The sequence below is a fragment of the Gopherus flavomarginatus genome, chromosome 11, assembly GCF_025201925.1.
Source record: "Gopherus flavomarginatus isolate rGopFla2 chromosome 11, rGopFla2.mat.asm, whole genome shotgun sequence".
Taxonomy (NCBI): Eukaryota; Metazoa; Chordata; order Testudines; family Testudinidae; genus Gopherus; species Gopherus flavomarginatus.
Genome location: NC_066627.1, coordinates 35,468,703 through 35,495,816, shown reverse-complemented (window position 1 = coordinate 35,495,816; position 27,114 = coordinate 35,468,703). Strand labels below are relative to the sequence as shown.

Below are 27,114 nucleotides of genomic sequence, written 5' to 3'. Positions count from 1 at the left end.
CCTGTGGTCTTTCTGAAACATATTTAGCACAATAACGGATAAGTCGGATTGCTTCCATACTGGTGTCCGGAAATGCTGCATTACAGGCAAATTCAGATAAACATTTTACAGCATCCTGGAATGAATCTATTGCTGCTGGAAAATGCTGCTGAAAAATATTGGCTGGGGAAAACAAAAGGAAAGAGAAATGTCTTAAACATACTAATATTGTATCAGACTTTTTGAGTCGGAGCCTCCACTGATGTAAACTGGCATACCTTCACTGAAGCCAATGAAGCTATACCAATTTGTGTCAGCTGAGGATCTAGTATTTGATTTTATCAATATTAAACACTGAACAGTATTACAGAATCAACACACCACAATTTCTTAGTATATACTAACAGGTAAATATAATTAATATTAAAAAATCCATTCTATGATAATGATCATTACTATTTCATAGCCTCATTAAAATGGTTCAAGTCTTTTTTTTTTTTAAAGCCACAGATACTCTTGTTAAAGCTCTTTAGATGTATTGTTAAAGTTCAAATCATCTTCTATCTGTATGCAAGATGCACAACCTCTCTTGTTTAGGTCAAATAACCCAGAGAGTCCTCAGAGGTTCTGTAGTAAGAGAAACTGACTAGTGTTCAAAAACTGAATGGCCAGTCAGCATGAAAATCAGATTTGTCTGGAAATTTTGTACCTAGTAGTTGTAACCAAGGTAAGATCACTATAACTGATGTTGTAGGGGGAAAAGAAGAAAAAAAAAAAAAAAAAAGGAGAGAAAGTTATTCTGTTAGTTTATAAGCATAATGCTATTAAATACAAAGAGCAGTTAGGCCCTGGTCTACCCTACACATAAGGCAGCTTATGTCTATCTAACTATGTCAGCTTTGCTCCCAGCGATTTAAGTGCCCTACTACACCGACATAACTACTCAACCTCCACGAGGGGTACAAGGCTTATGTCAGTGTAGTTAGGATCATGCAGTGTCAATGTAAACATTGCGTGACTTACATCAGCTGTTGGCTATCTTATCAATTTCACAGCTCTGCTGGAGCCCTGAAATTGATAAGAAAGCCCAGCTCCCCAGCAGGGCTGCTGTCCGGTCTCTGCTCCACTCCCTGCTGGGAGCTGGGCTGTCTCCCCCTGGGATCCCAGCAGCATAGAGGCTCCTGGCTGGAAGTCTGGCTGCCCAACCCCACCCCCAAAAAGCCTGGGTGGCTTCCCCCCACCGCTCCCTACTGGGAGCAGGAAGGCAAGAAGCCCCATAGGGTAGCTGGGCTCCCAGGGGGAGAACTTCATGAAGCTAAGAGCCCTGACTCTCAGCCCCACCACACTGCTACTCTTCAGTCAGTGGAAGCACTCCTGATGAGGACGCGCACCACTAATAGAAGGAGGGTAGTGTGGATATCAGCCACCACAGTAATTACATGTAGTGTAGACATACCCTTAGTTTCACTTTTTAACTCAGAGTCAAATTTCTCCCTTGCTGTAAAAAGCATTTAAACAGCAACCGAGCAGAATAACTTCTAAAAAAAAGTGTACAGAGAATGCTTAAAAATAAGTTTCAGGGCATATATTGCACGTAATATGCCATCAGAAACTAGAATTACTTCATTTCAAAAACTGGAGTACACAATGTCCCTCCTTTTTAATTAGCTCACCACTATGCCCAAATATCTTTTTAATAGAGTAGATGGCTCTGTAGGGCTAACTCAGCAAGTAAAATATCTAGGACAGTTGATTAATCGCAGTTAACTCATGCGATTAACAAAAAAAAAAATTTGTGATTAATCGCAGTTGTAATCGCACTGTTAAACAATAGATTATCACCAGACATTATAAACTTTTTTGAATGTTTTTCTACATTTTCAAATATGTTGATTTCAATTACAGCACAGAATACAAAGTACACAGTGCTCACTTTATTTTTGATCATTTTTACTGAGCAAATATTTGTAAACAAAAAATAGCATTTTTTCAATTCACCTCATACACATATAGAATATCTCCATTATTAAATCTCCTAGAACTGGAAGAGATCCCGAAGGGTCATTGAGTCCATCCCCCTGCCTTCACTAGCAGGACCAAGTACTGATTTTTGCCCCAGATCCCTAAGTGGCCCCCTCAAGGACTGAACTCACAACCCTGGGTTTAGCAGGCCAATGCTCTCCCTTTCTATTGTAGTACGATCTCTTTATCGTGAAAGTGCAACTTACAAATGTAATTTTTGTATGTGGCATAAATGCACCCAGAAACAAAACAATGTAAAACTTTAGAGTCTACCAGTCCATCAGTCCTACTTCTTGTTCAGCCAATCGCTAAGACAAACAAGTTTGTTTACATTTACAGAAGATAATGCTGCCTGCTTCTTCTTTACAATGTCACCCAAAAGTGAAAACAGGTGTTTGCATGGCACTTTTGTAGCTAGCATTGCAAGGTATTTACGTGCCCGATGCGCTAAGACTCCAGCACGTACTGTTTAAAAAGACAGACTGGAATAAGCACTGGGCGTTAATACAATGCAACCCACCCATACCCCCACAAACAATCTGACCTGATAAAGAGGGTGGGGGTGGGGTGGGGGGGGGAAGAGAAAGTACTACTGCAACATCTAATCCAGCCTTCAAAATCAAGTCATTTGTAGTCTTTTTTTCTGTCTAAGGAGAAGCGTGAGGGTGGAGTGTCTTAAGTTGCAGTTAATTACGATAAAGGGCCATGAATAGATTATGCTTGGACTGGGAAGAGTTTTCCTCTAGCCATCCATGACATTTCTAAGGCACCCATCACTGCCTTTGCTGGAAGCTATATATCAGAGACACAGTACTTAACTAAATGTGTAAAGCTGGAGAATTAATCTAGGTGCCCAGATGTATTATATAGGGTTGGGAAAAAAATACATACATGTTACTATTAAAAGTATTTCATATACCCGATTGGATTCAGATTATATACAATAATACTTACAGATCATGCCATACACTAATCAGGCATTGTACACTAATCAGACATTGTACAACAGTTTGGTCTTCCAGGATACAGAATTTAGAGCCGGGGAGCAGGCGAAACTTAACCACATACTTTAAACAATTTGGACATTTAAAAACACAGCCCCTTCCCCTACAGTAGAGTTTATTACGTAGATAGGCCCTTTTAGCATGAGAGTATGTTAGTTAAGGTGTTCCATCTGCCAACCATTACTTACTAACTATATGTCCTGTTGTTTGAAAAGCCAACTCCACAATATTCCCATCATGGTCTGAAGCTGCTTGGTGAAATACTGCAAAGATATTCTTCCAGCCTGAGCGAATGTTACCAGCCTGCGAGTTCACCATCTGAGCAATACAGCGAATTACCATGTCACGAATGGTAGGAGATCTTAAAAACAAATTAACCACCATGTTATTTGCCATTGCCTGCACACCGGAGAGCATCCCACTCACATTAGCACAGGAAACCTGGTCACATTTTAAGTTGCTGCATAAAAAAACCCAAGCCAAGACAGACATTTCAGTGCACGCACACCTGTTTTTCTTCATAATGTGCTCAAAGGGCCTCAAAAAGTCTTTCTGGAAACGGAAGTTGGCTAATTCCCCCTTCTCGAGAAACTTCATTGATAGTTGCCTTAATGAATCAACTGCAAAGATGGCCACATCTTCATTAGGGTTACATCCAACCTAGTAACAGAGAAGGAAAAGGTGTGTGTGTGTGTGTCTTAACGTACATTTAAAAGTTCATGTGAACTACACTACACAAGCCCATCATGTGATTTTCATTTCCATGACCCAATCTTTATACACCTAAATGGTTTTTACAAACTTATAATGGCTGTCTAAGAACCCCAGGGATTAGTTTACTAAGGGGCATGAGGGAAAGGGTACACCACCAAACTATCAGGGTAGGACATGCAGAATTATTTTATGTTAGAGAGTGTTTGCAAACTCAAATATGCTAAAGCACTTAGTTTCCCTGTATACTCACTATTTTTCTAGTTTCAATAAGATAACATTTCATAGCAAGAAAAAACCTCATAAGCTTGTACATTTTGCTTAAATGCCTAAAGATAGGAACAGAGATGATAATGAGCTGATTTTTTCCAGAGATCTTGACCACTCAGTCATTGACTTCAATAGGAGCTACAGGTGGTCAGTATATCTTGTCGGGAGTGGAAGGAAGTCAGACAGGCAATTAAATCACAGTTAACTTTAGGTACCTACATCTGAATCCTTTAGCAAGGATTAAGTGTGAATGGGGAAATATTAAATTAAAAGATTAATTTAGAACTATCTAGGTATTTATGCTGCACATCATAGATGTTCCTAGGCTAGATGTTGTGGTTAGACCATGTTTTTCTGAAGTTGACATGTGTGCTTTTGCCCATGTTAAAACTAAAGAAACAGACTGCTTAGCTGGTAAAACAAATTGAGAATTTAGATTTATTTAATTTTCAGAGGAGAATCAGATGGTCATTTTTCTTGCTTTGATCGACTGTGTGGAAAAAAGGATTAGCAGTGGAGACTACCAGGAGAGACAAATAAATTAATTATCCCGTCATAAGGAACACATATGGTTGCTGTCCCTCAGTCTACACACATTTTATAAGATGAAACCTAACCAGGCATTACTGATTCCAAAAGGAAACTGCCTACATAGTTTAGAAAGAAGAGGGCAACATAAATCATGTCCTGACGTTCTCAATAAGGGGGGAAACAAAGGATGAAGAGAGTGGTCATATGATTTCCAAAAACAAACCAAAAAAAAAAAAAAAGAAAAAAAGAAAAGGGGGATGAGGGTGGGGAAGGGGAGAGGACAGATATCAATCCCCTCCTCCTCAAGATAATACGAATATTATGGCCCAACACCACGGATTCAATTAAAATCCAAACACATATGAAAGAAAGACTTAGGACTTCTCCAACTCTAATGTAAAGAATGTAGTAGCCTCAACTAAATCCATGTTGATCAATACATGTCAAAACCTATGATGTTCTGAATCAGGAAAGCCCTCCAAGACATAATCTTGGGCATCTTAATAAGGGAAAGCTAATGAGCATGATTCCAACTGGACTCAAAAATAGTACTACAAAAGCATGTTGTGTAACCTTTAAGTTTTGAATTACCTTATTGAAATGATCTCCAATCACGTGCCATATCCTTGACCACTGCAGTCTAATTCGATTCATATTGTAATATGAGATCTCTACTATCTTCTGCAGGCTGAACATGCGAGGATGGTGTGGGGAAGCCAGCTCGTCCATGGAAACGGCGCACAGCCAACGGACAAAATCAACTGAATATTAAACAGATATTACAAACTATGAGTTTTGGGTGTTCTACTGCAACACAGTTAATTTCCTCATATGTTCAGCATACATACCTATTGCATTTCCGTCCAACCGGGTTGATCCTGTAAATATTCTGTAGAACAAATCAAGATGTGTGATAAAATATAAATTATATTTAAAAAAAATAAAAGGAAAAGAACATAACAGACTAAAGTATTTCCAGGTAAAAAGGTGCAAGTTTATAAAGAAACTGTGATGCTGCAAAATAGACTAGCAAGGTAATGCTTTGGATTTCCACCAGTGACTTACGGGTGGAAAGAGTGAACTATGTACAGGGAGGAGGTAAAAAAGGAAAGCTGAATATAGAGGTCAGCATGGTCTAATAGACTGAGGACACTGATGCATTTCAGAAACCTTGACTTCGGTTAGCTACCCAGCAATGATAAAAAGTCTAACTGTAAAGTAGTGGCTCATGGCCAACATTAACAGGACAAACCCAGCATAGCAGAAAGCCTTTATAAAAATCACCAGGTGTGCATTACAAAGGCACCAATTTAATGAATTCAGGTCGCCATTTCTCCAAATGGAAAAGGTTAAGAATATTCTCTCTCTCTCTCTCTCTCTCTCTCTCTCTCTCTCTCTCTCTCTCTCCCTCCCACCCTCAAACTAACTTGAATACATTCTTTTTTCCAATTATCCAGCTATCAGTGGTAACACCAGACTAGTTTACTAGAAGAGTATTTCACTCTCTTTAGTGTTGCAGGACTGAAATTTAAAAAAAACAAAACAGAACAAAAAAAAAAAACCACACACCCACCAGAATATTTTACCATCATCAGATCCAGGAGATCTGGCATCATTCAGGGTGAATGCCAACCTGTTCTTAAAAGGGTTTTAAGTTAGGCTTTGAGAGCCAACCGCCCTGTCAGTCTGCAGGGGGAAATCAGGACAGTTTGGGTAACTCTTGATTTGCAAGTCACTACAAACAGAAAGAGAGAAAGCACTACAGTACCTGTCCACTGCCACCACCACACTTTGTGAACTGGTCTCGCCCACAGACTCCTGAATGCTGGCCATATGCCTTTTATCAACTCCACCACCAACTAGGTTACCTGTAATAAAGTATCAGATCCAATCTGAGAAAATAGTCATAGTTAAATACCAGCAATATGCTCAATTTTATACAAAAACAGGAATTCAGATGGATCCTGCTCCCAAGAAGCTTAGAATTTACATAGAACAGATGCTACAGGTCAGAAAATGATGCACCTGGATTATTCTGCATGTGAAGATCCAGTTTCAAAGCAGTGTACCTCTTAAAAACATTCACTGCCTGAAAATTATTTCAAACAAGTTCATAACAAAAGTTATAAGCACGTAAAGATTTTGTTGCGGAGGGTATAGAGATGTTTTAATGGATACAGTTTTGCATCCTTAATTTTGGTGGCTGGTATCCATTTTAAGAAAGCAGGCCACCAAGATTACAATAGGCTTACAAATCATCTTTAACATTTGAGAAATGCATTAGTTAAATAACAGTTGTCATGACAATTATGCCTAAAGGGCTATAATAAAAACATTTGAATGTAATATTTGTAATGAACCTACAGTAACACTGGTACTAAAACATTTATAACTGAATATGAGCAATTGGTACTGGGCACGTGTAGTTTAATTCCATTAATATACAGAATGTGATACTGTCTCAGTGGAACTCTAGAGTACTTCTACATTAAATGTTTTTTCATAGAGAGTGTTTATTTCTTTTCTCAGGTAAATGCAGACTACCATCATCTCCCTAATCCCCCCTTACAAACCAGATTTTAGACTATGCAACGTACATTCGGGTGAAATATCTAACTTGAAAACCATCTATCACCATATCTCAAGGCAGAAAATTGTTAGTATCAGCAAAATTTTTTAGTATTCAGACAGATTTCAGTAATTTCAACATTTTTATTTCAAAATGGAATGAAAAAAGTAGAGCTTTTAATGTCTGTTAACAAGACTATGGCCATACTAGATCTGATGTAACAGAAAGTTATGATCACACTTAAGTTCCTACAAGGCAGTTAATCTGGGTAGTCTATGAAGTAATTTCTCATAGCTGATTTATAGAAACTGGAATGTGTTCAGATGTTTGATCATTACCAAGGTAGCTGAAGTAATGGCTACTTTCTTTAATTATGTAGTGACAATAGTCTCCACACAGTTAAAATGAAAGCAGGTAAATATACGACCCAACATCATATGAAGAACTGATCATTCGTTCTCATAGTGACAAACGTTTAGGTTTAATTAACTTGGTAAGTGCAGGTTTGTGAAGTGACAGAGCTATTAATCTTACCTAGTCCCAGGCCCATGAATTCTTCTCCAGATGTGTAGCTTTTAATGCTGCCTTCCCTTTCACGCCCAGAGCCAGATAAGTATCGAGTTTTAACCCCAGTCCCTATAAGCTGTGCTAGTTCCAGCTGGCTGATGCATTTCAAGATCTAATAACAAATGCACATTTCAATAATGTAAGTGACTGCTACATGTTTAACCTTACGAGACTTCACAGGTTCGCAAACCATTTTATCAACACTAAGCCTCAACACTTCGGTGATATAGGCAAATATTACTGCTAATTTACAATGGAATTAAGCAACTTGCCACAGATTACAGTGAGTGAGTGGCAACTGTGAAAAACAGAACCAAGAAGTCCAACTCTTAGTTCTCTGGTCACGAGATCAAGTTTCCTTCTTAGGGTGTGGTTTAAGAACTTATACATTATGGAGCTTACTACCCACTAGGTTCTCTTCCCCATACAGATAAATAAGAGAGCCCCTATTACTACAAATGGCAGCTGCAATGAAATTCCCACAATGCATCAACTGAAGACGATCACAAGTTTGTAATAGCATCATGATTCCAACTTGGTTCGACAAGTCTTGTCTTCCACTTCAGTTCTAGCCCAGTCTCTCACAGCCCCCCCAATGCACCGAGGAGCCTATCTACTCTCTCCGTACATGCAAAATTTATTAGATTAATCTCATGAACACAAACAAGAGACTAGATTCAATATATAAATGCAAAATTGTTTCTCAGAGTTGAAGCAGTTGTAAAGATCACTGGCAACACATACATAGATACCAGATACTGGCATATGCCATCAAGGCAGAATTCATGGCCTTCTACTCTAAAACAGGCCTTATTCTGAGGAGCTAGAGAAGCTGCACTGCTAGCTCAGCCGATCAAAGAGTACTTATAATATCTTCAACTAGTCAGATATCCTTTCCAGGAGAGGACAGTGCTGCACTCATCCATTTACCTAGGTATTTATATCGTCTCTACTGACGTAGCTTCCAAATACCTCCCAACTATGTGAAGATAGAAATGACTTTCCTTCCTTGATTGTAGGAGACAGCTTGATTAACTTATTGTGGGTTAGGAGAGAAACGGGGTCTTTGTGAAGAACTGAATCTCTCACAGTGTCCGTCTCAGATAGCATTTACTGCCACTAACAAAAGTTTGCTTCCTTCCTGCTTTTTCTCTACTGCAAGCTGTCCTAACGATACGGCTGTTCATGCGGGCAGTGAGGTATGAGAGGATGCCAATTCATTACAATGGTGACACACACAACAACATTAGGTGAATTTTATGCTTTCAGTGGATCACTTTGAAAGAATGTTGAGAGAAATACAAGAGGAAAAGTTAGTAGGACTATGAGGAAATGGAAATGCCTCTTGCCCTCAGTTTCTGGCATCCATTCTGATACTTAATTTTAAGTTTTAGACAAGTCTTTAAGGAAAAAGAAAGGAGCTCTGGACAGAGTAAATGTACAACTAGTCAAGACACTGTGTGCTTTATTATGAACTGAACCTAAATTCTGCAGCAAGGTCCTTCGGATTGTGCAGAATCTCCAGATCAATAAACAAAACAATACAAATCCCAATTTTTGACTATTGTCATATTTTCTTAGTCACAGCAGTGTTTGTATGTTTTCAGATTCGATTCAGTTTTACTCTTCTCCTGTTTTTCCATCTTCAATGTACTAAAGGGGTATGCACTGACAATAACTGCACTGTAGAGATTTCTTTGAGGAAAGGTTTGAGGGATGGACTAACCCAGGGGTAGGCAACCTATGGCACTCACAGTCCTGGCCACTGATCCGTGGGGCTCTGTATTTTAATTTAATTTTAAATGAAGATTCTTAAACATTTTTAAAACCTTATTTACTTTACATACAATATTTTAATTATATATTATAGACTTATAGGGAGAGACCTGCTAAAAACGTTAAAATGTATTACTGGCACACGAAACCTTATATTAGAGTGAATAAATGAAGACTCGGCACACCACCTCTGAAAGGTTGCCAACCCCTGGACTAACCATATATTTTTATGCTACAGTGAACAGCACAATAGTTTACATATTGACTTTTGAAACATCATTAGGTTTCAGAGGCAACACTCCACTGAGGTGTAGAGTGTTTCATGCTGCCTACAAAAAGCACAGTACTGGTTTCACTGTTCATGTTTGAGCTGCCTTCACAACTACAAAGGCTAGAAAGAATTTTATTAAACAATGAAAATGAGATGCCAGTGCACAGTTTGCAGAATAAATCCCTTCATCACAGCAGAGTTCTCTGGTGCTGGAGTTTCAAATTCTGTGGGCTGCGCAAACAGTAGGCAGAACTCGGTGAACAAAAGTTTGGTAAGCTGTGAGGGCACACTGAAGCCTCACATTTACTATTCAAGTTTTTACCTCATGCCAGGAATTCCCAAGATAGTTGCCATCTGTATGGGCCACGGTAATAAGTGTCTTAATGGTGTCTATGTTTTTCTGTTTCATTTCTGTGATGCTAGAGCTGGCAGTCAAGAGTGAGAAGCGAGCAAGGGCCTGCACATAGGCATCTCGTTCAAGCTAGAATGCAGATACAAACATGAGAACAGAAATAAGCCTGAGAAATTGAGATGTCTGCAAATACTAAAGAAAAAGCACACAACCCCCTCAGGTTTGGGTAACTTCCCTTCCAAGTATGGCTCTGTGATTGCAATTATGGCGAAGTATTTCCCTGACAATATAGTACAGAAGAGCTGGAGACATACTAGCAAATGATCTTAATGGGAGCATCAGAAGTGGGAGGCATTTGAGGATTAAGAATAAACCCGCACTATTATCTTTATTTATGATCCAGAGCTCTGGAAAGATTAAAACTAAAACTGTTCTGCAAACAAAAACATTATATGTGTTGATTAGCAGAGCAAGTTATTTTCACTTGCTTAAGATATCTTACACCAAAGTAACATTTTTATAGTTTTACTATTACAGATGTCAGAGGCCATGATGGACTCCAGTGACCTAGACACAGCATGTCTAACATATACAAACCTGCATTCCAAAAATGCAGGCTATTCGGATTGCACATCGAATTCCTTCCAAACACAGGGATGCAACTTCCGTGTCATCGCAGTTCTGAAGGCCAACGCTGTAAGCTGCCAACAATGGAGTCCAGACAAGCTAGCAAAAAGGAAACCCTTGTAAGTTTAGTTTCATTACCACCAAATCATGAGTCTCCCTAAAGCAGTGGCTAGTGTAGACACTGCCCATGCCAACACTGTATCCTCCCATTCACATAATGAAGTACCAGGATGCCATTCACATACTTTTTCTACAGCATCTAGAGCAGGGTGGGCAAACTATTGCATGCGGGTTTGACATGGCGTATCAGGGCTTTGGATCCGGCCCGCAGGATTGCCATCCCTGTGGCACCGCAGGGCTAAGGCAGGCTCCCTGCCTGCCCTGGCCCCACGCCACTCCCAGAAGTGGCCGGCACCATATCCCTATGGCCCCTTGGGGAGGACAGGGGTGGGGGATGGGTGAAGGGGGGCAGAGGATTCCGCTCGCTGCCCTCGCCTGCAGGCACCGCTCCTCACAGCCCCCATTGGCCAGGAATGGGGAACCATGGCCAATGGGGGCTTTGGAGGAGGTACCCGCAGGCGAGGGCAGCACATGGAGCCCTCTGCCCCACCCCTCCTCCAGGGGCTGCAGGGACATAGTGCCAGCTGCTTTCGGGAGTGGCGCAGGGCCAGGGCAGGCAAGGAGCCTGCCTTAGCCCTGCTGCACGTCGCTGCCATCCCAGAACCGCTCAAGGTAAGCAGCACCAGACCGGAACCTGCACCCCAACCCCCTGCCACACCCTAAACCCTTCCTGAACCCTAACCCCCTTCTCTGAGCCCTCTCCTGCACTAGGCACCCCTCCCTGCACCCCAACCCCCTGCTCTGAGCCCCCACCACATGCCACACCCTTTCCTGAACCCCCTCATACACCCCACACTCCTCCTGAGCCCCTTCCTGCACACCACACCCCTTCCACACCCTGCACTCCCTCCTGCACCCGAACCCCCTGCCCCAGCCCTACATTCATGGCCCTGCATGTAATTTCCCCACCCAGATGTGGCCCTCAGGCCAAAAAGTTTGCCCACCCCTGATTTAGAGTATATTAATATCCCCTATAAAAAAAATAAGACTCTTTTCTGCCTCCAATACTCCCAGCTCTTCTCTTCACACTCCTGAGCCAGAGACTCTCATGGCAGAATGCAACACTTTTAGTCACATCAGAATATTGACACTTTCATAAAAAAGAGAGATGCACTGCTGCACTCTATGGCTCGGTTATCACAGCTCTCAATGAGGCACGTTATGGATTGAAGAGGATTACATGCCCTAACAAAGATACGTGACGGAGAAATCCATACACTCACTTTGAACATAGGTCTGACGTGATCCAGGTGAGTGGCACTAGTAAAAGGAGCCTTTGCATGGCTTACTGCTTCCATGAGGGCTTTAGCCGTTTTAGCCATTTGCTCCATCTCCAGGTTGTACAATAACCGCCGTTGCTTCTCATTGGCTACATCTATGAAGAACACCATAAAACCTGCATCACTATATGTATTTTTGCTATCAGGCTCTATTCCTTAGTTCTGGGTATCAGATGCTGAAAGGAGATTTTTTAATTTTTATCTAGAGATTGCAATTTAAGGAAGCTTGTTCAGAAGCTTTTGGATTTACTCAAGATGCTGTCATGGGACTTTGCCTTTCATATAAAGTGTAAGCCTTGGGGTAACAAAAACACAACCATGTCTAGTACATCAGTCCACATATATGGTAGTTATACAGTTCTTCCCTTAACAGCCTCACACACTTTATGACCTGCTTCATAGAAAGAGTAAAATCCAGAGGCGTATTTTATTAAGTCATTTAGTTCATGTGAACTACATAAGAATGCTTTAAAGTCTCAAGTTTGCAAAACAGATGCTATGGCTATGACTATGTCTACACTAGAGACTTACAATAGCGCCACTGTACTGATGTAGCTGTGCTGTTGTAAGATCTCTAGTGTAGCCACTCTACAGTGACGGGAGAGAGCTCTCGCGTCAACATAATTAATCCACCCCCAAAGAGTGGTGGCATTTATGTTACCAGGAGAAGCTGTCCACACCAGCACTTATGTTGGGGTAACTTATGTTGCTCAGAGGGGTGGTTGTTTCACTCCCCTGAGCAACATAGCCTCTGTCTACACTACCACCTATGTCTACACTGGCAATTGAATGACAAAACTTTTGTCTTTCAGAGGTGTTTAAAATAAATAAATAAACCCTGAAAGACAAGAAATTTTGCCAGCGACATGCACCAGTGTGAACAGCGCTTTCTCGGCAGGAGAGTGCTCCTGGTGACAATGCAAATGCCACTTGCTGGGGATGAATGTTCGTCAGCAGGAGAGCCGACAAGCAGCAGCTACACTGCATGACTTTTAGCGGCACAGTTGTAGCAACACAGCCATGTCGGTAAAAACTGTGTAATGTAGACATAACCATAGCCTATTAAAATAATCAGTGCTGTTTCTTTATTCCTGCAGCCATAACTAGGTCACAGCCTGAGGTGCTAACTCTCAAGATAAAGAGAGTCAATACCTGAATGTAAGACCTCGAAGGAGCATGCAAGCACTGAAGGAGGTAGTGCTGACGATTTGGTACTTGGTTCTCTTTCTTCAGTTAGCACTACATTAATTGCCCAATATGCTATTAAAAGTATCATGCAGCTGGAGGTGCTGTCATTTGGATGTGACATATCATTTAAGTCCTCATCTATTCTAGGTATAGAAAAGTCACCTAACTTCAAGTGACTTTAATGATGTTGCCAACTGCTAAGCCCTCCCTGTGTTATCACCTCAGACTGCAAACTCCTTAGGAACAGCAAATCAGTCTCTCTGAACTATGAGGTGCCATTGTTAAACATGGCACAACATGAGATAGTCACATAAAACTCTGAAGAAGACTGTCAGCACTTGGCCAGGAGAAAAGAGCTAACTTAGATTACTATGTTCTGCCTCCCTTAAGTCCCTCTTCTTTTTCAAATAGCTACAGCATTCTTCACTTTTTCTCCTTAACCATGTCTAGTGGTGCTAGGAGCTTTTACATGAAAGTGGCCACATACCAGTGGCCATGTTTCAGCACTGGGTAAAGTGGTCCCCAGATTGCCAACACTTGTGTGAAGTACACAAAGGCTAAGCTGAATTAAGGCATTTTATGTTAATCCTTGAATACGAGATACTATAAAAAACACTGAGCAGTATATTGAGTTTCTAATTAAATCTTACTTGGCTTAGTAGATTTAGTTGTAATTGCATATTCTTTTGTCTCTTTCATTGCAATTTTTTTCCCTTCTATTTCTTCATAGATAGTGGACAGATACTCTTCTGGCAGGTCTTTACTGTCATTGATTCCTCGATTCATTTTAATATATTGCTCTTTTGTCATTTTATTCTTTACCTGTCGACAGGTGAGACAGATAAAAATTCAGGTGTCAAATTTTGAGAACAAGTTCTGGAGAAGAGCACTTGTAACAGTTCTATAGTGATTTTTCCCTACCTGGGGACTGTGCAAGTCTGTAGTCAGCATTATAATAGAATATGCTAAAACATAGGCAGTGTCAGCACTAGCAAATAGGGTTTGCCTGAAACAGAGAAACAAGTTTTAGAGTTCTAGATCTTCAATCCATTAGCTCTCTCTGCGCATGCAGGGAAGAGATGCAGTTCAGAAGCATTACACACTCCTGACACAGTAAAGCCTGGCAAGGAATCTCATACTTCAGCCTTTTATAGTAAAATAAGTTTTAAATTAGCCCAGCTACTGCTTAATATGTACTGAAAGCTACAGCAAGGCCAATGAAGGGGAAAGGGAAGAATTTGTGAAGCCATAAATTTACAAGATTACAGAAAAAGGCATTTAAATAAATGCTATTCATTACTATTTTTCCATCTTTTTCCACTGTTTTCAACAAGCAATTAGAATAAGATTTATCCACTAGTATACTCACATCCAGGTTTCCTTTCTAAATATACTAATTTTTATTAAAACAGTGATGTGTGACTGATCTGGGAGTGGAAATTGATAAAGTCTGGATTCTTAAGCAGACAATATCAAAGTTTTCAAGCAAGAATTGCATTTTCAAATTTGTTTTAGAGTAAAATGGTCTACATTATCACAAATTGGCCCATCCAAGCACATTTGCCTGGCTGAAGGCAGGTGGGAAAATGCCACATTACACAGAGACACGTTACTTACCAAATTAGATTTTTTATCTTTCACTAAGGCTCACAAAACTTTGAATTTGTTGAACTGGTTAAGTACAACGTGGATAAATAGGATATGCAGTATCTGAAGCATTCTTGCTCAATTAGATCCCATGCACCTGTTAGAAAGTGCTCTCTGAAGTGCCAATACTGCCACACCTACTATTCAAGACTTCATGATGATTTATAGCAGCTGCCTACAGGAACATCCCACGGGTCTTCCATTTAGCTACAGAACAGGTATAGCATGGACAACAGCAACACAATCTGCCCCCACACATCCCTGCAGTGTGCCTTGCCCTTGCGGGCCAAGCACGAGTCAAGCCTTGCTTTATTGCCTACGGCTGCCAACAAGGTGACCATTCCTAAGACAGTTTATCCAATATTATGTTTCAAGTTACCCTTGGTTGCATTCAATGTATCTAGCCGCAAACTTCTCCATTAATCTATCAATCTTCTGAGCTTCGCCTGGTAACCGAAAACCTTCCAGAAATATACGTAGAGCAGAGACAAAGTCTTTCCCACAGAAATCAAGCTGGTCTACATAGGCATACATCACCTCCTTGTTAAATCTACTGCTCTCCCCTAGAAATTCTCCAACTTGGGTCTAAACACAAGAGAGACTGTTATGAATATTATGTATCAAACTAACTGTACCTTCTCCCTTTTCTATTTCAATGAACTTATTGTATAACAGTTGCACTGCAGTAAAATTTCATAATAAGGTTGGTATGTTGCTCATGAGAAGCAGAGCCATTGTTGGATATGGAAAGTCAAGTCTGGTCAACTGTCACAACATTTCATTAAGGGTCATTAACACCACCTTTAAAGTCAATGCTGTAAAATAACCGGCTCCAGTAAGAAGCCAGCTCGCTTTTCTGGCAGATCTAAAAAAAAGCAGCATTAGTAGGCATGAAGGGAATCCCACCCAGTCCTCCATTGCCAAAAGAAAGGATCTGCAAAGAGCCTAAAAGGAGTATGTAAATTGGGAGCAGTGGTGCGGAGGCATAGGCGCAGGCACCCAGGGCTTTGCTCCCGGCATCAGCTGGGGCAGGGGGCTGGCTTTCAGCACCCCTCCTATTAAAAGTGTTCCAGCACCACTGTGCAGTGGTGATTTGAAATTAACCTGGGGGGAGGGAGTTGAGAACCTTCATTAGATTGTCTGCCATAAAAAAGTAATTAAAGTAAGGTGGCATGGAATATGAAAGCAGCAACAGCTGAATTGCTGGGGAGAGGGAAGGAATATCTTCGTAAAACAAATTAATCACTTAAGTAGCATTCAGTCTTACAAAACACAGACGTTCTTCTTGGTGCAGAAACTGTGCAATGTCTTCTGTTGTCGTGCCAAGCATGCCCTGTTCTTGAAGATACTGTATTCCTCTTTTTGACTTTTTGTTAAATCTATTCATACAGACAGAATATAAAAAAATTAAATGAGAAGCAGAAAAGCTATAGCTTACACCTGGAATACCATTTCCCAAGACACTATGGAGCATAAAGTTTACTTGCATCTGCAGAGCCCTTACAAAAGGAAGGAATTTAAAAATCACATTACTTCCACCTTAAAGGTGAATAGTTAAGAAAAGACGTCTGGGCATTTTATTTAATTTATTTATTTTTGGGGTGAGGGGGGTGGAGGACTAATGCATTAGCTAGGTAACACTAGACATCCCATCCTGCGTATTATGTGGTATATTCAAAGACCACTATTTTAGAATTAAGGATGTCAAGATAATTTAGGTTTAATAAAAAAAAAAAACTGATTTTTCCAAATGCTATTAATAGAAGTTTTTCCATAAAATAAAGAACGGTTCTAAGGAGGTTTGTGTGAGTTTGGATGTTTTTAAAAGGGAACACCCTTCTACAGCATTTGAAGCATGGCAATATCCAGGATAATTTAATTTTTTAAAGTGATTATAAGACAAATGTACTTGGACCAATCATTTTATTCTCCCAGTTGTGTGTGTGTAACACAGGAGCACAAAAGGCAAAAGCACTTGCAGAATTTCAGTTTTCATTAGTAATACAACCAAAGAAGATTTTTTTTAAATATGGCAATTTGAAAGGGTCATTGCCAACTTGAAGTTTACCCAATTTTTGAAATAAAGAGCAGTCTGATATTACACCTGCTCCAAACCAATTAGTAATTTACAATCACTTTAAAAGTTTCCTCTCCTTTGTGGCTGAATCGGCCTAAAAGGAGACGACCACACAGTTGTGTCAAGTGCACAGAGTGAACAAAATCATCCCCCAATTCCTTTCAGTTACAGTAGACTTTGAGGACATCTACACTGCAATAAAAACCCCTTGGAGTAAAGTCTCAGAACCCAGAGCAACTGACTCAGGTACACAGGGCTCGGGCTGCAAGGCTTAAAACTGCAGTGTAGATGTTTGGGCTCAAGGTAGAGCATTGGCTCTGACACCTGCGTGGGGGATTGATCTCAAAGCTTGTCTCCAGCCTGAGCCCAAAACATCTTCACTGCGATTTTTAGCCCCCAAAGGCCAAGTCAGCTGACCCAGGTCAGCCGCAGACACACCCCTCAGGAGTTAGCTTGTGACAAGAGTAGACAAAGGTTTTCAGAAGGAAGTGTCATTTTTAGTTGTCAGTGCTACTTTATTATGACAAGTGTCCCTTTAAACTGAACAAACACGGTTCCTATAATACATAGTGACTACATCAGAAACAGTGAAGATGCATCAGATAGACATTCACACTAGTTAGCCTTTATTTCCTTGCCAATCCACTTACAATTCTATCCCATGTTCAATTATCTCCTTTTGTTGCTTGATGACCTCAAATTGCTCAGGATCATCAGGGACAGCAGTCTGGATGCCAATGCTTCCAATTCCTGAGGACACCGTCGAATCCAAGGAACTCACACTACTCCGTCTTCTTCCAGTCTCCAAACATTTACCTTCACCCATTTCCTGCTCTGAAGGTCTATCTGAACCTGCAGGTAGGCAAAGAGTACAAGAAGCATAAGAATGATTAGTGAGAAAAGCCAACATGCCCCCAAGGAGCATGTGAAAACACACACACACACACACACACACACACACACACACACACACACACACACACACACACACCTCTTAAACCATCTGACCCCTCTCTCTCCAGTAAAACAGCCACCAAACATTTAATCATTAGGGGCATGTTATGCCCCATGCCACTTTCCTGAAGCAGTGAGGGAGAAAAGAGTGGAGGAAAGATCTCTGCGCCTCCACCTAGTAAAGAAGGGTGTACAGGGTGCAGAAGAAGAGCTATTGCTACTTACAATAGCACCAGTTTCACCACCTAAGTGATCGGGGGAGAGCTGGCTAGCACACTACTCAATATGAGGGCTCCACCTTGTGTGTATGTTTTTTTTAAAACTCTATTTGAATTCCTGGGGCCTACAAACACTATTAGTGCACATAAGAATTATTCTTTTCAGTCTCCTGCTCAACTCCTAGAACCTCAGCTTTTAAACAGAAAAAGAAATATCTGTAAACATGTTCTTTCCTCATGTTCACTGTGAACTATCAATCAGTTTGTAGACAAGACACATTGCTTTTCACAGAGCTTTGATATTCCTCAGTCTACCAAGTACACTGTATTTTTAATCTTAAAGCTTCCATAAGTTTTGCTAGCTGTTAAAAAAAAAAGAAAAGAAAAATCCATGTCTCAAGCAGCTTACAACCCTGTCAGTGGATCTGCCAAAGAAGTGACGATCACACACCAGGAATGGAAAGCAGAGTAAAGACGACATGGTTTACTGAAATAGGACTTTTATGCTTAACCAAATAGCCACAAAGTCCTATTTCTGTAACCAATGCTCTGCTTCCCCATCCTCCTCATTCAGAGAGCGTTTTGTCAAGTCCATTATCTAGATTGTAAGCTCTTCAGGGCAAGGTACCTCTATTTGTTTCCCATGGAAACACACAGCACACTTGCTAGTGTTATAACAGCAGCAAAAAGGTGTACATAAAAAGTGATATACATTTATTTATTTGCTGGACACACATTTGGACTGACATCTACATTTTAATGCATTTTTCTACTGTTGGAGGGTGGGGTGGAAAATCTCACCAAGACTGGCCTGATGGTTAGGGTTCACATACAGGTCTTTGCTCCATTCGACCATGCACTTTAAAATAGAAACCAAACATTCAAGACCTTTTTTCCGCAGGCTGAGTTCCTGCAGAAAAGAGAGAAGAAAAAAAATTAATCACACTGGACAGGTCAAGTCCTAGATACTAAAATTTAGAATTTCTGTGCTGAGACAAAATACATCTAAAGCAGGAAGAGAACAAGCCAACAAATTCTCTCTCTCTAGTTAAATCACACCCATAAAATCTTAAGAAACAAATGCACCTCAGAGAGACTTAATAGTAGAGGAAAGCTGTTCTGATGTACAGCACTACTGTTAGCTTTAGACACCAGTAATGACAACTTGTGGGGTTTTTTTAAGCTTGACACAGTTTTGGTATTTTCAGTTGGAGAGCCATATTATATGCAACTATTGATAAAGCAGTGTTTCCAGGGATAAAGTGGACTGTTTCCCTGCTGTTACCATGATCTCAAAGAATGGGAGAAGAGACTAAGGCAAGAATATCATTGGGGCAGGAATACAGAGCTACTTCAGTTCTTTGATCTAGCAATGTTTTATTGACATTGGCCCAGGTCTGTCTATAGTAAGTCCTGGATCAGGGATCACCAATTTTAATCCTTGTAACTGCAAGAAATATTGTTGTAAATAACACTCATATTTTCTAAATGGTACTACTAAGAGCTGCAAAAGGATTTACAATTCAGACCCTCTCCAAATAAAAGCAAATAGGTGCATCCCAGTAAGTGAGCTGCACTGCATTACCTTGACAGGCAGGTAATCAAACTATAAATCCTCAGTCGGTTTCATTCCCTGGCCAACAAGGGGATTGCAGGGGGATGGTGTTAATGGATCTGTGACTGTGAGGGAAGAGGTGTGTTCAGCTCCAGGAATGAGTGGTCCCTACAATTTGCTTTCAGAACTACTGTTCACAAGCAATAGGTTATCATAGCTCCAGCTCAATATTGGAAGGATAGTTTTGCACGCACTGAAGAATGATTGTTATGCCCCATCATTCTCTACCGCTAGGAAAGTGCCATTTTAAAGAGGGGAAAAAAAAAGAAACACAGCTTGTGATGAAGAGGTGATGTCAAAGCCATGGACTCCACACAATGCAAGTACTGTAACGTAGAATGTTATTGCTCTCGGGGTAAGCCACAGAAGGAAGTCAGATGACTCAGTCACATGAGTGATGAAGTAGGGAGAAGCCTCACATCATGGAAGCGTTAACTCTCCCTTAGCACCCCCAACAAAAGAGTGGCCTGAACATGTATAATATAGTATTATTATTGGGCATTCAATCAACTAAATTCACTAGCAGATGAAACAATAGGATGACCTCCCCGGTGACAGTCACAGGTGACTCTCAATGAAACCAACTGTAGCCATGTTGCACACTATACAAGTAAAAACTAAATCAGGGGCGGGCAAACTTTTTGGCCTGAGGGCCACATCTGGGAATAGAAATTGTATGGCGGGCCATGAATGCTCACAAAATTGGGGATGGGGTGCAGGAGGGGATGAGAGCTCTGGCTGGGGGTGTGGGCTCCAGAGTGGGGCCAGAAATGAGGAGTTCAGGGTGTGGGCGGAGACTCCGGGCTGGGATGTGAGGGCTCTGGCTGGGGGTGCAGGCTCTGGGGTGGAGCTGGGGATGTGGGGTTTGGAGGGTGCTCCAGGCTGGGACTGAGGGGTTTGGAGGGTGGGAGGGGGATCAGGGATGGGACAGGGGGTTGGGGCATAGAGAGAGGCTCAGGGATGCAGGCTCTGTGCGGCACTTACCCCAAGCAGCTCCCAGAAGTAGCAGCATGTCCCAGAGGCTCTGCATGCTGCCCTGTCTGCAGGTGCTGCCTCCGCAGCTCCCATTGGGTGCAGCTTCTGGCCAATGGGAGCTGCAGGGGGGGCACTTGGGGTGGGGGCAGCATGCAGAGCAGAGCCCCCTGGCTGCCCTTACGCATAGAAGCTGGAGAGGGGCCATGCCGCTGCTTCCGGGAGCTGCGTGGAGTGACCCTCGACCCTGCTCCCTGTCTGGAGCGCTGGAGCAGGGCAAGCCCCGACTCCAGCGGGAGCTCAAGGGCTGGATTAAAACAGCTGGCAGGCCAGATCCAGCCTGCAGGCCGTATTTTGCCCACCTCTGAACTAACTGGTACTCATTATTTAAAGGAGGCGGCACTGAAGGGAAAATCAGAGCTATATTATTTCCAATGTTGTTGCTCTCACCTGCAGAGGTGTCATTCCCAACTCATGTCCACTCCGTCCCTGAGCAATTTTAGACAAGTCATTTACAAGGCGTTCAAAAATATTAGCAGCATTTAAATCACAGTCGTAGTTAACATAAATATCCACCACACACTGAGCATCTTAAAAATGAGAAAAATCAGAGTATTAGAATTCAAAGATATAGAACTTAAAAATAAAAAAATAGGTGGAAAGTATGTTTAAAACATGTTCATCACCATGATATCAGAGCACAGTTATTTTATGCATCATTTCTTGATTCAAATATTTTGAATTAAAAGACAAATGCTTCTCTAAGAACACACACTTAAAGCTACCACTACTCTGATATCAGCTGCCTTCAGTATTTCCAGATCATTGTCAAACCAAAGTTATTTCTACATTGTGAAGAACAGGTAACTTTTATAACTATATACCTGCACAAATTCTAGTCAAGGTCTGAATCACCATCCATTTGTGCTCAAAAGAACTTGAGGAGGTCTCCAAAATATTCAGGAAGATCTCTTTGAAAAACACCTGTGCACAGCAAATGAGACAAAGATACAATGTCTGCAGTTTTCTACGGAAGAATTAAAAAAAAAAAAAAACATGCTAAATGAGCATATTCATTTGTACACAGTAATTTCACTTGGAAGAGAGTCTTCATCTCATGCATATCCAATTTGTAAAGGAAGTAGTACTTCAAGGTGCAAAGAAAGCAAAATTTTGAAGCAGCAATTTTTAAAGTATCGTGCTTTGCTTTGCATTATTAGTAAAATGTATTGAGTTAACAGAACATTTGTAGTCAAAATGAAGATAAAGCACTCTTACCTCAATCTGCATTTTTAAATGGGTCTTAAAGTTTGAAAGCAGTGTGAGAAAGATGGCAAGAGATAGCTCAAAGACATCAGGAACAGAAGAAACCCCGTTTTTAGATAATGCTACACAAAGATATTGCTTGATTGCATTGATGAACATTTCATGTGTCCTGAATACTCCACCAGCATTCTGCAATACGGAGAGAAGCAGCTGGAGGGACACTATCTTAGAACGCAACTCATGGGATCTGGGGAAGAAAGCAGAAGACTATCGTTAAGAAAATAGGTTACTGTCATCTCTCTCACACACACACACACACGTACGTGTGTGTAAGTCACAGTGACTCTACAGGTCAAGTGAAATGAGCACTACCTCAGTTCATTCCAGAGATAACAGCTTGCTTGACTTCTCTGCTGAGAATGCTAGGGAATAACAACCTTCTTACCTTGGAGATTCTTCTCCTTCTAGAGAATATTAGATGCTTGCAACCCATGGGATTGGGTCAGTTACTCCTACTGGTTGCATTAAAGCATAGGATTCAAACCACAGAATGAGTTCTTTCCACAGATCTGTAGAGGTACTATATCTAAGGGAACTTTTGTTGAGACCACATGAACTACAGCATAATGGTTTCCTGCAGTACTGCATCCCTCTGCTATTTGGTTTATCCAAGTAAGAAGGTGTGCATACAGGGAATTTTCAATGCAAAGAGATCTCTCAATGTATTCAAAACAGGGGTGTAACTGGGAGTTCTGGATGACCAAGGCTATACTATGAAGTACTTAAACAATCTGATTCCCTTTGTTCATAAAAATAGCTATCTGAAGAGCATACAACTCAGTAAATATAAGCTCATTACTTGGGATCTGGTGGTCCATCACCAAGCGGTTTCATCGAAAGCTTGCACAGTGACCGGAACACAAGGAAGGCATCTTTCTGCAGGATATGGGAGAATTTGGCAGCTGACTGAGATCCAGGTACATCTGTTTCCTAATGAGCAAAGAACCACTACATCAAATCTTCATTACAACAACTGATAAGATGAAAAAATTAAAGAGAGTCACCATAAAGCGAAGTTTAGCCACAAATTTTAGTTCATCTTTACACAAGCTAGCAGGAATGCAATAATTTATTTTTAAGTTCCAGTGGAATCTGTGTTTAAAAGAACAAAGTCATCTCTCTGCAGTGTTCATAACCAAAGCAGCATCATAATGCAAGAACACCCCAAAATGAAACTAATTTGTTTACACTGTTCAGTGTGAGAAATGTAAAAGACCACGCAAACAGAGCAAATTAGACTTCTTTAAACTCTCGGTTTCAATAATCTAAGGGTCTGGCTATTTAAACACTTCGTTTGTGGCAAGTTGGGGCGTAAATCTACTCTGCACAGCCAGCTAGTCACTAAGTGTCTGTGTGGACACTGCTGCTGCACACTGAAAGTTCCCTGGAGTAGATCAAAGCACACTAGGGAACTTTTAGTGTGGGCCACCAGGGTCTACATGGACATCATGCATGGCAAACTAGCGTGTGGTATATTTACAGCCCAGACTGACACGAACTACATCTTAATTTGACAACCCCTAAGATGCTAGTAATATAAGTAAGTGCACTTAATTTTTATTCTTACAGCCCCTTCTAACTCACTATATATTTGAAAGGGTTGTTTTTCCAAGTTACCTATCAAAAAGAATTCCAAGCTTTCAGATGAAAAAGTGAAAGTCACTAGGATCCAGGTATTGAGACAGACTAATTATGTGGACATATTAATATCTACAGGCATTCGGAAATGAGATTATTTTATCACTATTCAGACCGCAGCACTCATATGAAAACAATGCAACCTGATCTTACTTTCATGCTCTTATAATGCAAACTTTCAGGTAGCAAAGCAAAAATTAAGAACATACTGTTCCACACCCAATTATACAATACCAAATGCTGTCCTTTTGCATACTTTGATTGATCTTTTTCCCCAAAAGAAAATCAAGAGTCTAGGTTTTTTGTTTTTACCAGATTATCCGTGGAGGAGACAGAGTGTCTATCATCTGGAATTCCATTCGTTTGTACATTTTCATTAATACCACCAGCAGGGGCAAGATCCACTGCTTCTAATTCAGATGGGGGAGTAGCTGTTTCAGTTGCAACATGCTTTTCTTCAGCCACTTAAAATAAATGAAAAGCCCAAATAAATACTTGCAATAAAAATTCAATAAAAATATCAATGTCATACAAATTCTTAGGGTGCACAGGTGACACTCTTGTGGTTGATAGACAAGAGCAGCACTAATCGGCTAGAGGGAGTTTGTCTCAGCTTTAGCCAGAGGAAGGGTTACTGTGATACAGTAACTCCTCACTTAACGCTGTAGTTATGTCCCTGAAAAATGTGACTTTAAGCGAAACGATGGCAAGCGAATCCAATTTCCCCATAAGAATTAACGTGAATGAGGTTAGGCTAGGTTCCAGGGAAATTTTTTTCACCATACAAAAGACTATACATACATACATACACACACACACACACACACACACACACACAGAGTATAAGTTTTAAACGAACAATTTAATACTGGTACACAGTGATGACTGTGAAGCTTGGTTGAGGTGGAGGAGTCAGAGGGTGGGATATTTCCCTTACTGCTAAATGATGAACTAGCAATTGGCTGAGCTCTCAAAAGGTTAACTCTCTCTCTACACAAGGCAGCAGAAATGGAGATATGCATATTTCCTTTAATTACACTGCCTTGTTAATTAGATCAGCCTGCTGAGAAGGCAGCTGCTGCAAACTCCCTCCATCCTGAGACCTGGTATGTCCCCCCTGCTCTATGGAAGATGGGGTAAGCGGGGTGCAGGAGCGGGGGGAGGGCGGGAGGCGGACACCATGACATTAGCCCCCCTCTTCCTTCCGTCCCCCCTCCACAGCAAGCAGAAGTCTCGGGATCAGCTCCAAGGCAGAGGGCAGGAGCAGCACGTGGCAGGGAGGAGGGACAGCTGCAACTGCTAGCCTGCTGGGCAGCTGCTGCACAAGGAATTTACGGGAACAGGGAGCTGATGGGGGGCTGCTGGTACACGCTGGTTCCAAGCCCCAACCAGCTAGCTGCAACGGGCTGCTCTTCCTGCAAGCAGCAGACAAAGCAGGCAGCTGCCAAAAGATGTCAGAAGGGAGCATTACACAACTTTAACTGAGCATGTTCCCTAATTGATCAGCAACGTAACAATGAAACAATGTTAACCGGGACGACTAAGTGAGGCGTTACTGTACACGGGAGGGTATTGACAATGTTCCTATTACAGGCGTCACTAGGCTCGACAACATCTGTGGATCTCAAAATAAATTCTTAAGGAAAAAGGCATTCCATACTTCTAAAAGCACAAGGCAAAAGCTGGATAAATATATATGTTTACTTGGGAAAGGTTCTTCCGATAAAGTTTTACCTTTAACAGCTGATACGACCACATCCTCCAGAATGGCTGTAACCATTTCCTTGCCTCCATCAGTGGTTTCCTCTGATTAAATATGCCAAGAAATAGGATTTTTTGTGGGGGAGGTAAGAAGAATACTGCAATTTAGTGTTTTCTTTTAAACGCATTTTATACACACACTCCCCAGTGGGTAACACTACATTGTGTTTACTACGGTCAAATATTATTGAATAAGCACAGATTTGCTAATAGTACTATTTTACCGAATATAATAAAATACCTACAGTAACGAACATTAAGTATGAAAGTCAAGCAAAGATTAAGAAATGCCCAAATGGAGGTTGCAGACGCAGTCTTAATTCTGACCCTTGTGTGTAGCATTATGAAAATCTTTGAAGTAGATGTTCATATCCTATTTTTTTCCCCGTAAGACTTTCAACTAGCTTTGGCTGTTTCTAGACACCTTACCTCACCTTCTCCATTCCTCCCCCCCCCACCCCCATTTACCCCCCAACTGAAAACAAGAAGTCAAAACCCAGCACAACTCTGCACACACAGATTTTATATTATCAAGTAGTCCAAGACTAATATTTCACTCATTTTAAAGTGGTTACACTTTGGTAAAGAAAATGTTTGAGTCCCAAGGATATCTACCCAATTTCACTGACAAGTTTGCAAGACAAATGCTGTAAATGCGTTATCCTAGAATATTTGTCTCGGCAGTTACAGAGCTAGATAAGACTTGCACTTATGGGAACTAAACCCCCCATTTCAACAACTTCCCTAACATGATCATGCTTTTTCACACCAAGAAATTAGAGCCATGGGGGGTTGTGCTCCAAAGTAAAGAACAGGAGGGAGGAGAGGGGAGACAGACCTGACTGCCAAAAGAAAGGCAGTGTTATTTTCATGATTTAACGAGCCATTAAAAAAAGATGGGAGTTTAAAGAACATATAGGGATATACTTAGAGTTACCCCTGTGGGCAACTTATTTTACTGCAAGTCAGCACAAGCAACATGATCTTATGTACCGGAGACAGAAGGAGTCAGATCTCTTTCTGGCTTTTGGTCTGCATTTTCGGTTCTCTCAGGCTCGCCATTTGTTAAGTCTGTGTTTTCAGGGGTTGAGGGTTTCCCTTCCTGTTGGCTGTGTCGTAGTAGATTAATCTTTGGAGATCTTGCAACATCCTGAATCATGGGAGACTGGGATTTTTGTTGATTTGTTTTTTCTAATTCTCTGGCCTCTTGTATCTAAAAAACAAAGTAATACTACTTCTCCAAAACCACCCCATAACAGAGCAAAGAGATGTTTAACACATAACTTAAGCATCAGACAGTGAAATACACCAAGTTCACACTAAGGCAGAGGTAGTCTATTTTTTGGCCAGGTTCAAATTTCTTGGTCAAGGTACAGACTCCAGAGAAGAAGAAGAAAAATAATAAAAAACCCAATAATTATAAGTAAATAAAAAGATTTCAGGGTCTGTTCAAACGTGTCTTGTGGTCCGGATTCGGCCCTCGGTCTGCCTATTCACTACCTCTGCTTTAATTAGAAACCAATCTTTCTGTTCTAGCTACAAGCTCTGTGGATTTTTCATCTTAAATTTTATTCAAGCTGCTTTATTACACTTGACAGATTAGCTTCGCATAACATTACCCCCTTCAAATTTGAGCCCT

At 41.0% G+C, this 27,114-nt stretch overlaps 1 protein-coding gene across 1 annotated transcript in view; it reads right to left on the bottom strand.

Annotated features, from left to right (window-relative positions):
- Positions 1-27,114, bottom strand: part of ARFGEF2 (ADP ribosylation factor guanine nucleotide exchange factor 2) — a 57,216-nt gene that overhangs the window by 10,254 nt on the left and 19,848 nt on the right. The window contains exons 6-28 of the mRNA XM_050917238.1: positions 26,469-26,688; positions 25,449-25,520; positions 24,027-24,178; positions 22,876-23,006; positions 22,029-22,263; positions 21,635-21,734; positions 21,201-21,340; positions 18,965-19,073; positions 17,642-17,843; positions 16,182-16,293; positions 15,294-15,499; positions 14,189-14,273; positions 13,918-14,089; positions 12,023-12,174; positions 10,650-10,778; positions 10,023-10,181; positions 7,621-7,765; positions 6,286-6,385; positions 5,366-5,406; positions 5,109-5,278; positions 3,514-3,665; positions 3,194-3,366; positions 2-162 (exon numbers count right to left, since the gene is read on the bottom strand). Of these exons, the coding sequence (XP_050773195.1) occupies positions 2-162; positions 3,194-3,366; positions 3,514-3,665; positions 5,109-5,278; positions 5,366-5,406; positions 6,286-6,385; positions 7,621-7,765; positions 10,023-10,181; positions 10,650-10,778; positions 12,023-12,174; positions 13,918-14,089; positions 14,189-14,273; positions 15,294-15,499; positions 16,182-16,293; positions 17,642-17,843; positions 18,965-19,073; positions 21,201-21,340; positions 21,635-21,734; positions 22,029-22,263; positions 22,876-23,006; positions 24,027-24,178; positions 25,449-25,520; positions 26,469-26,688 (3,318 nt within the window). The remainder of the gene's footprint in view (position 1; positions 163-3,193; positions 3,367-3,513; positions 3,666-5,108; positions 5,279-5,365; positions 5,407-6,285; positions 6,386-7,620; positions 7,766-10,022; positions 10,182-10,649; positions 10,779-12,022; positions 12,175-13,917; positions 14,090-14,188; positions 14,274-15,293; positions 15,500-16,181; positions 16,294-17,641; positions 17,844-18,964; positions 19,074-21,200; positions 21,341-21,634; positions 21,735-22,028; positions 22,264-22,875; positions 23,007-24,026; positions 24,179-25,448; positions 25,521-26,468; positions 26,689-27,114) is intronic.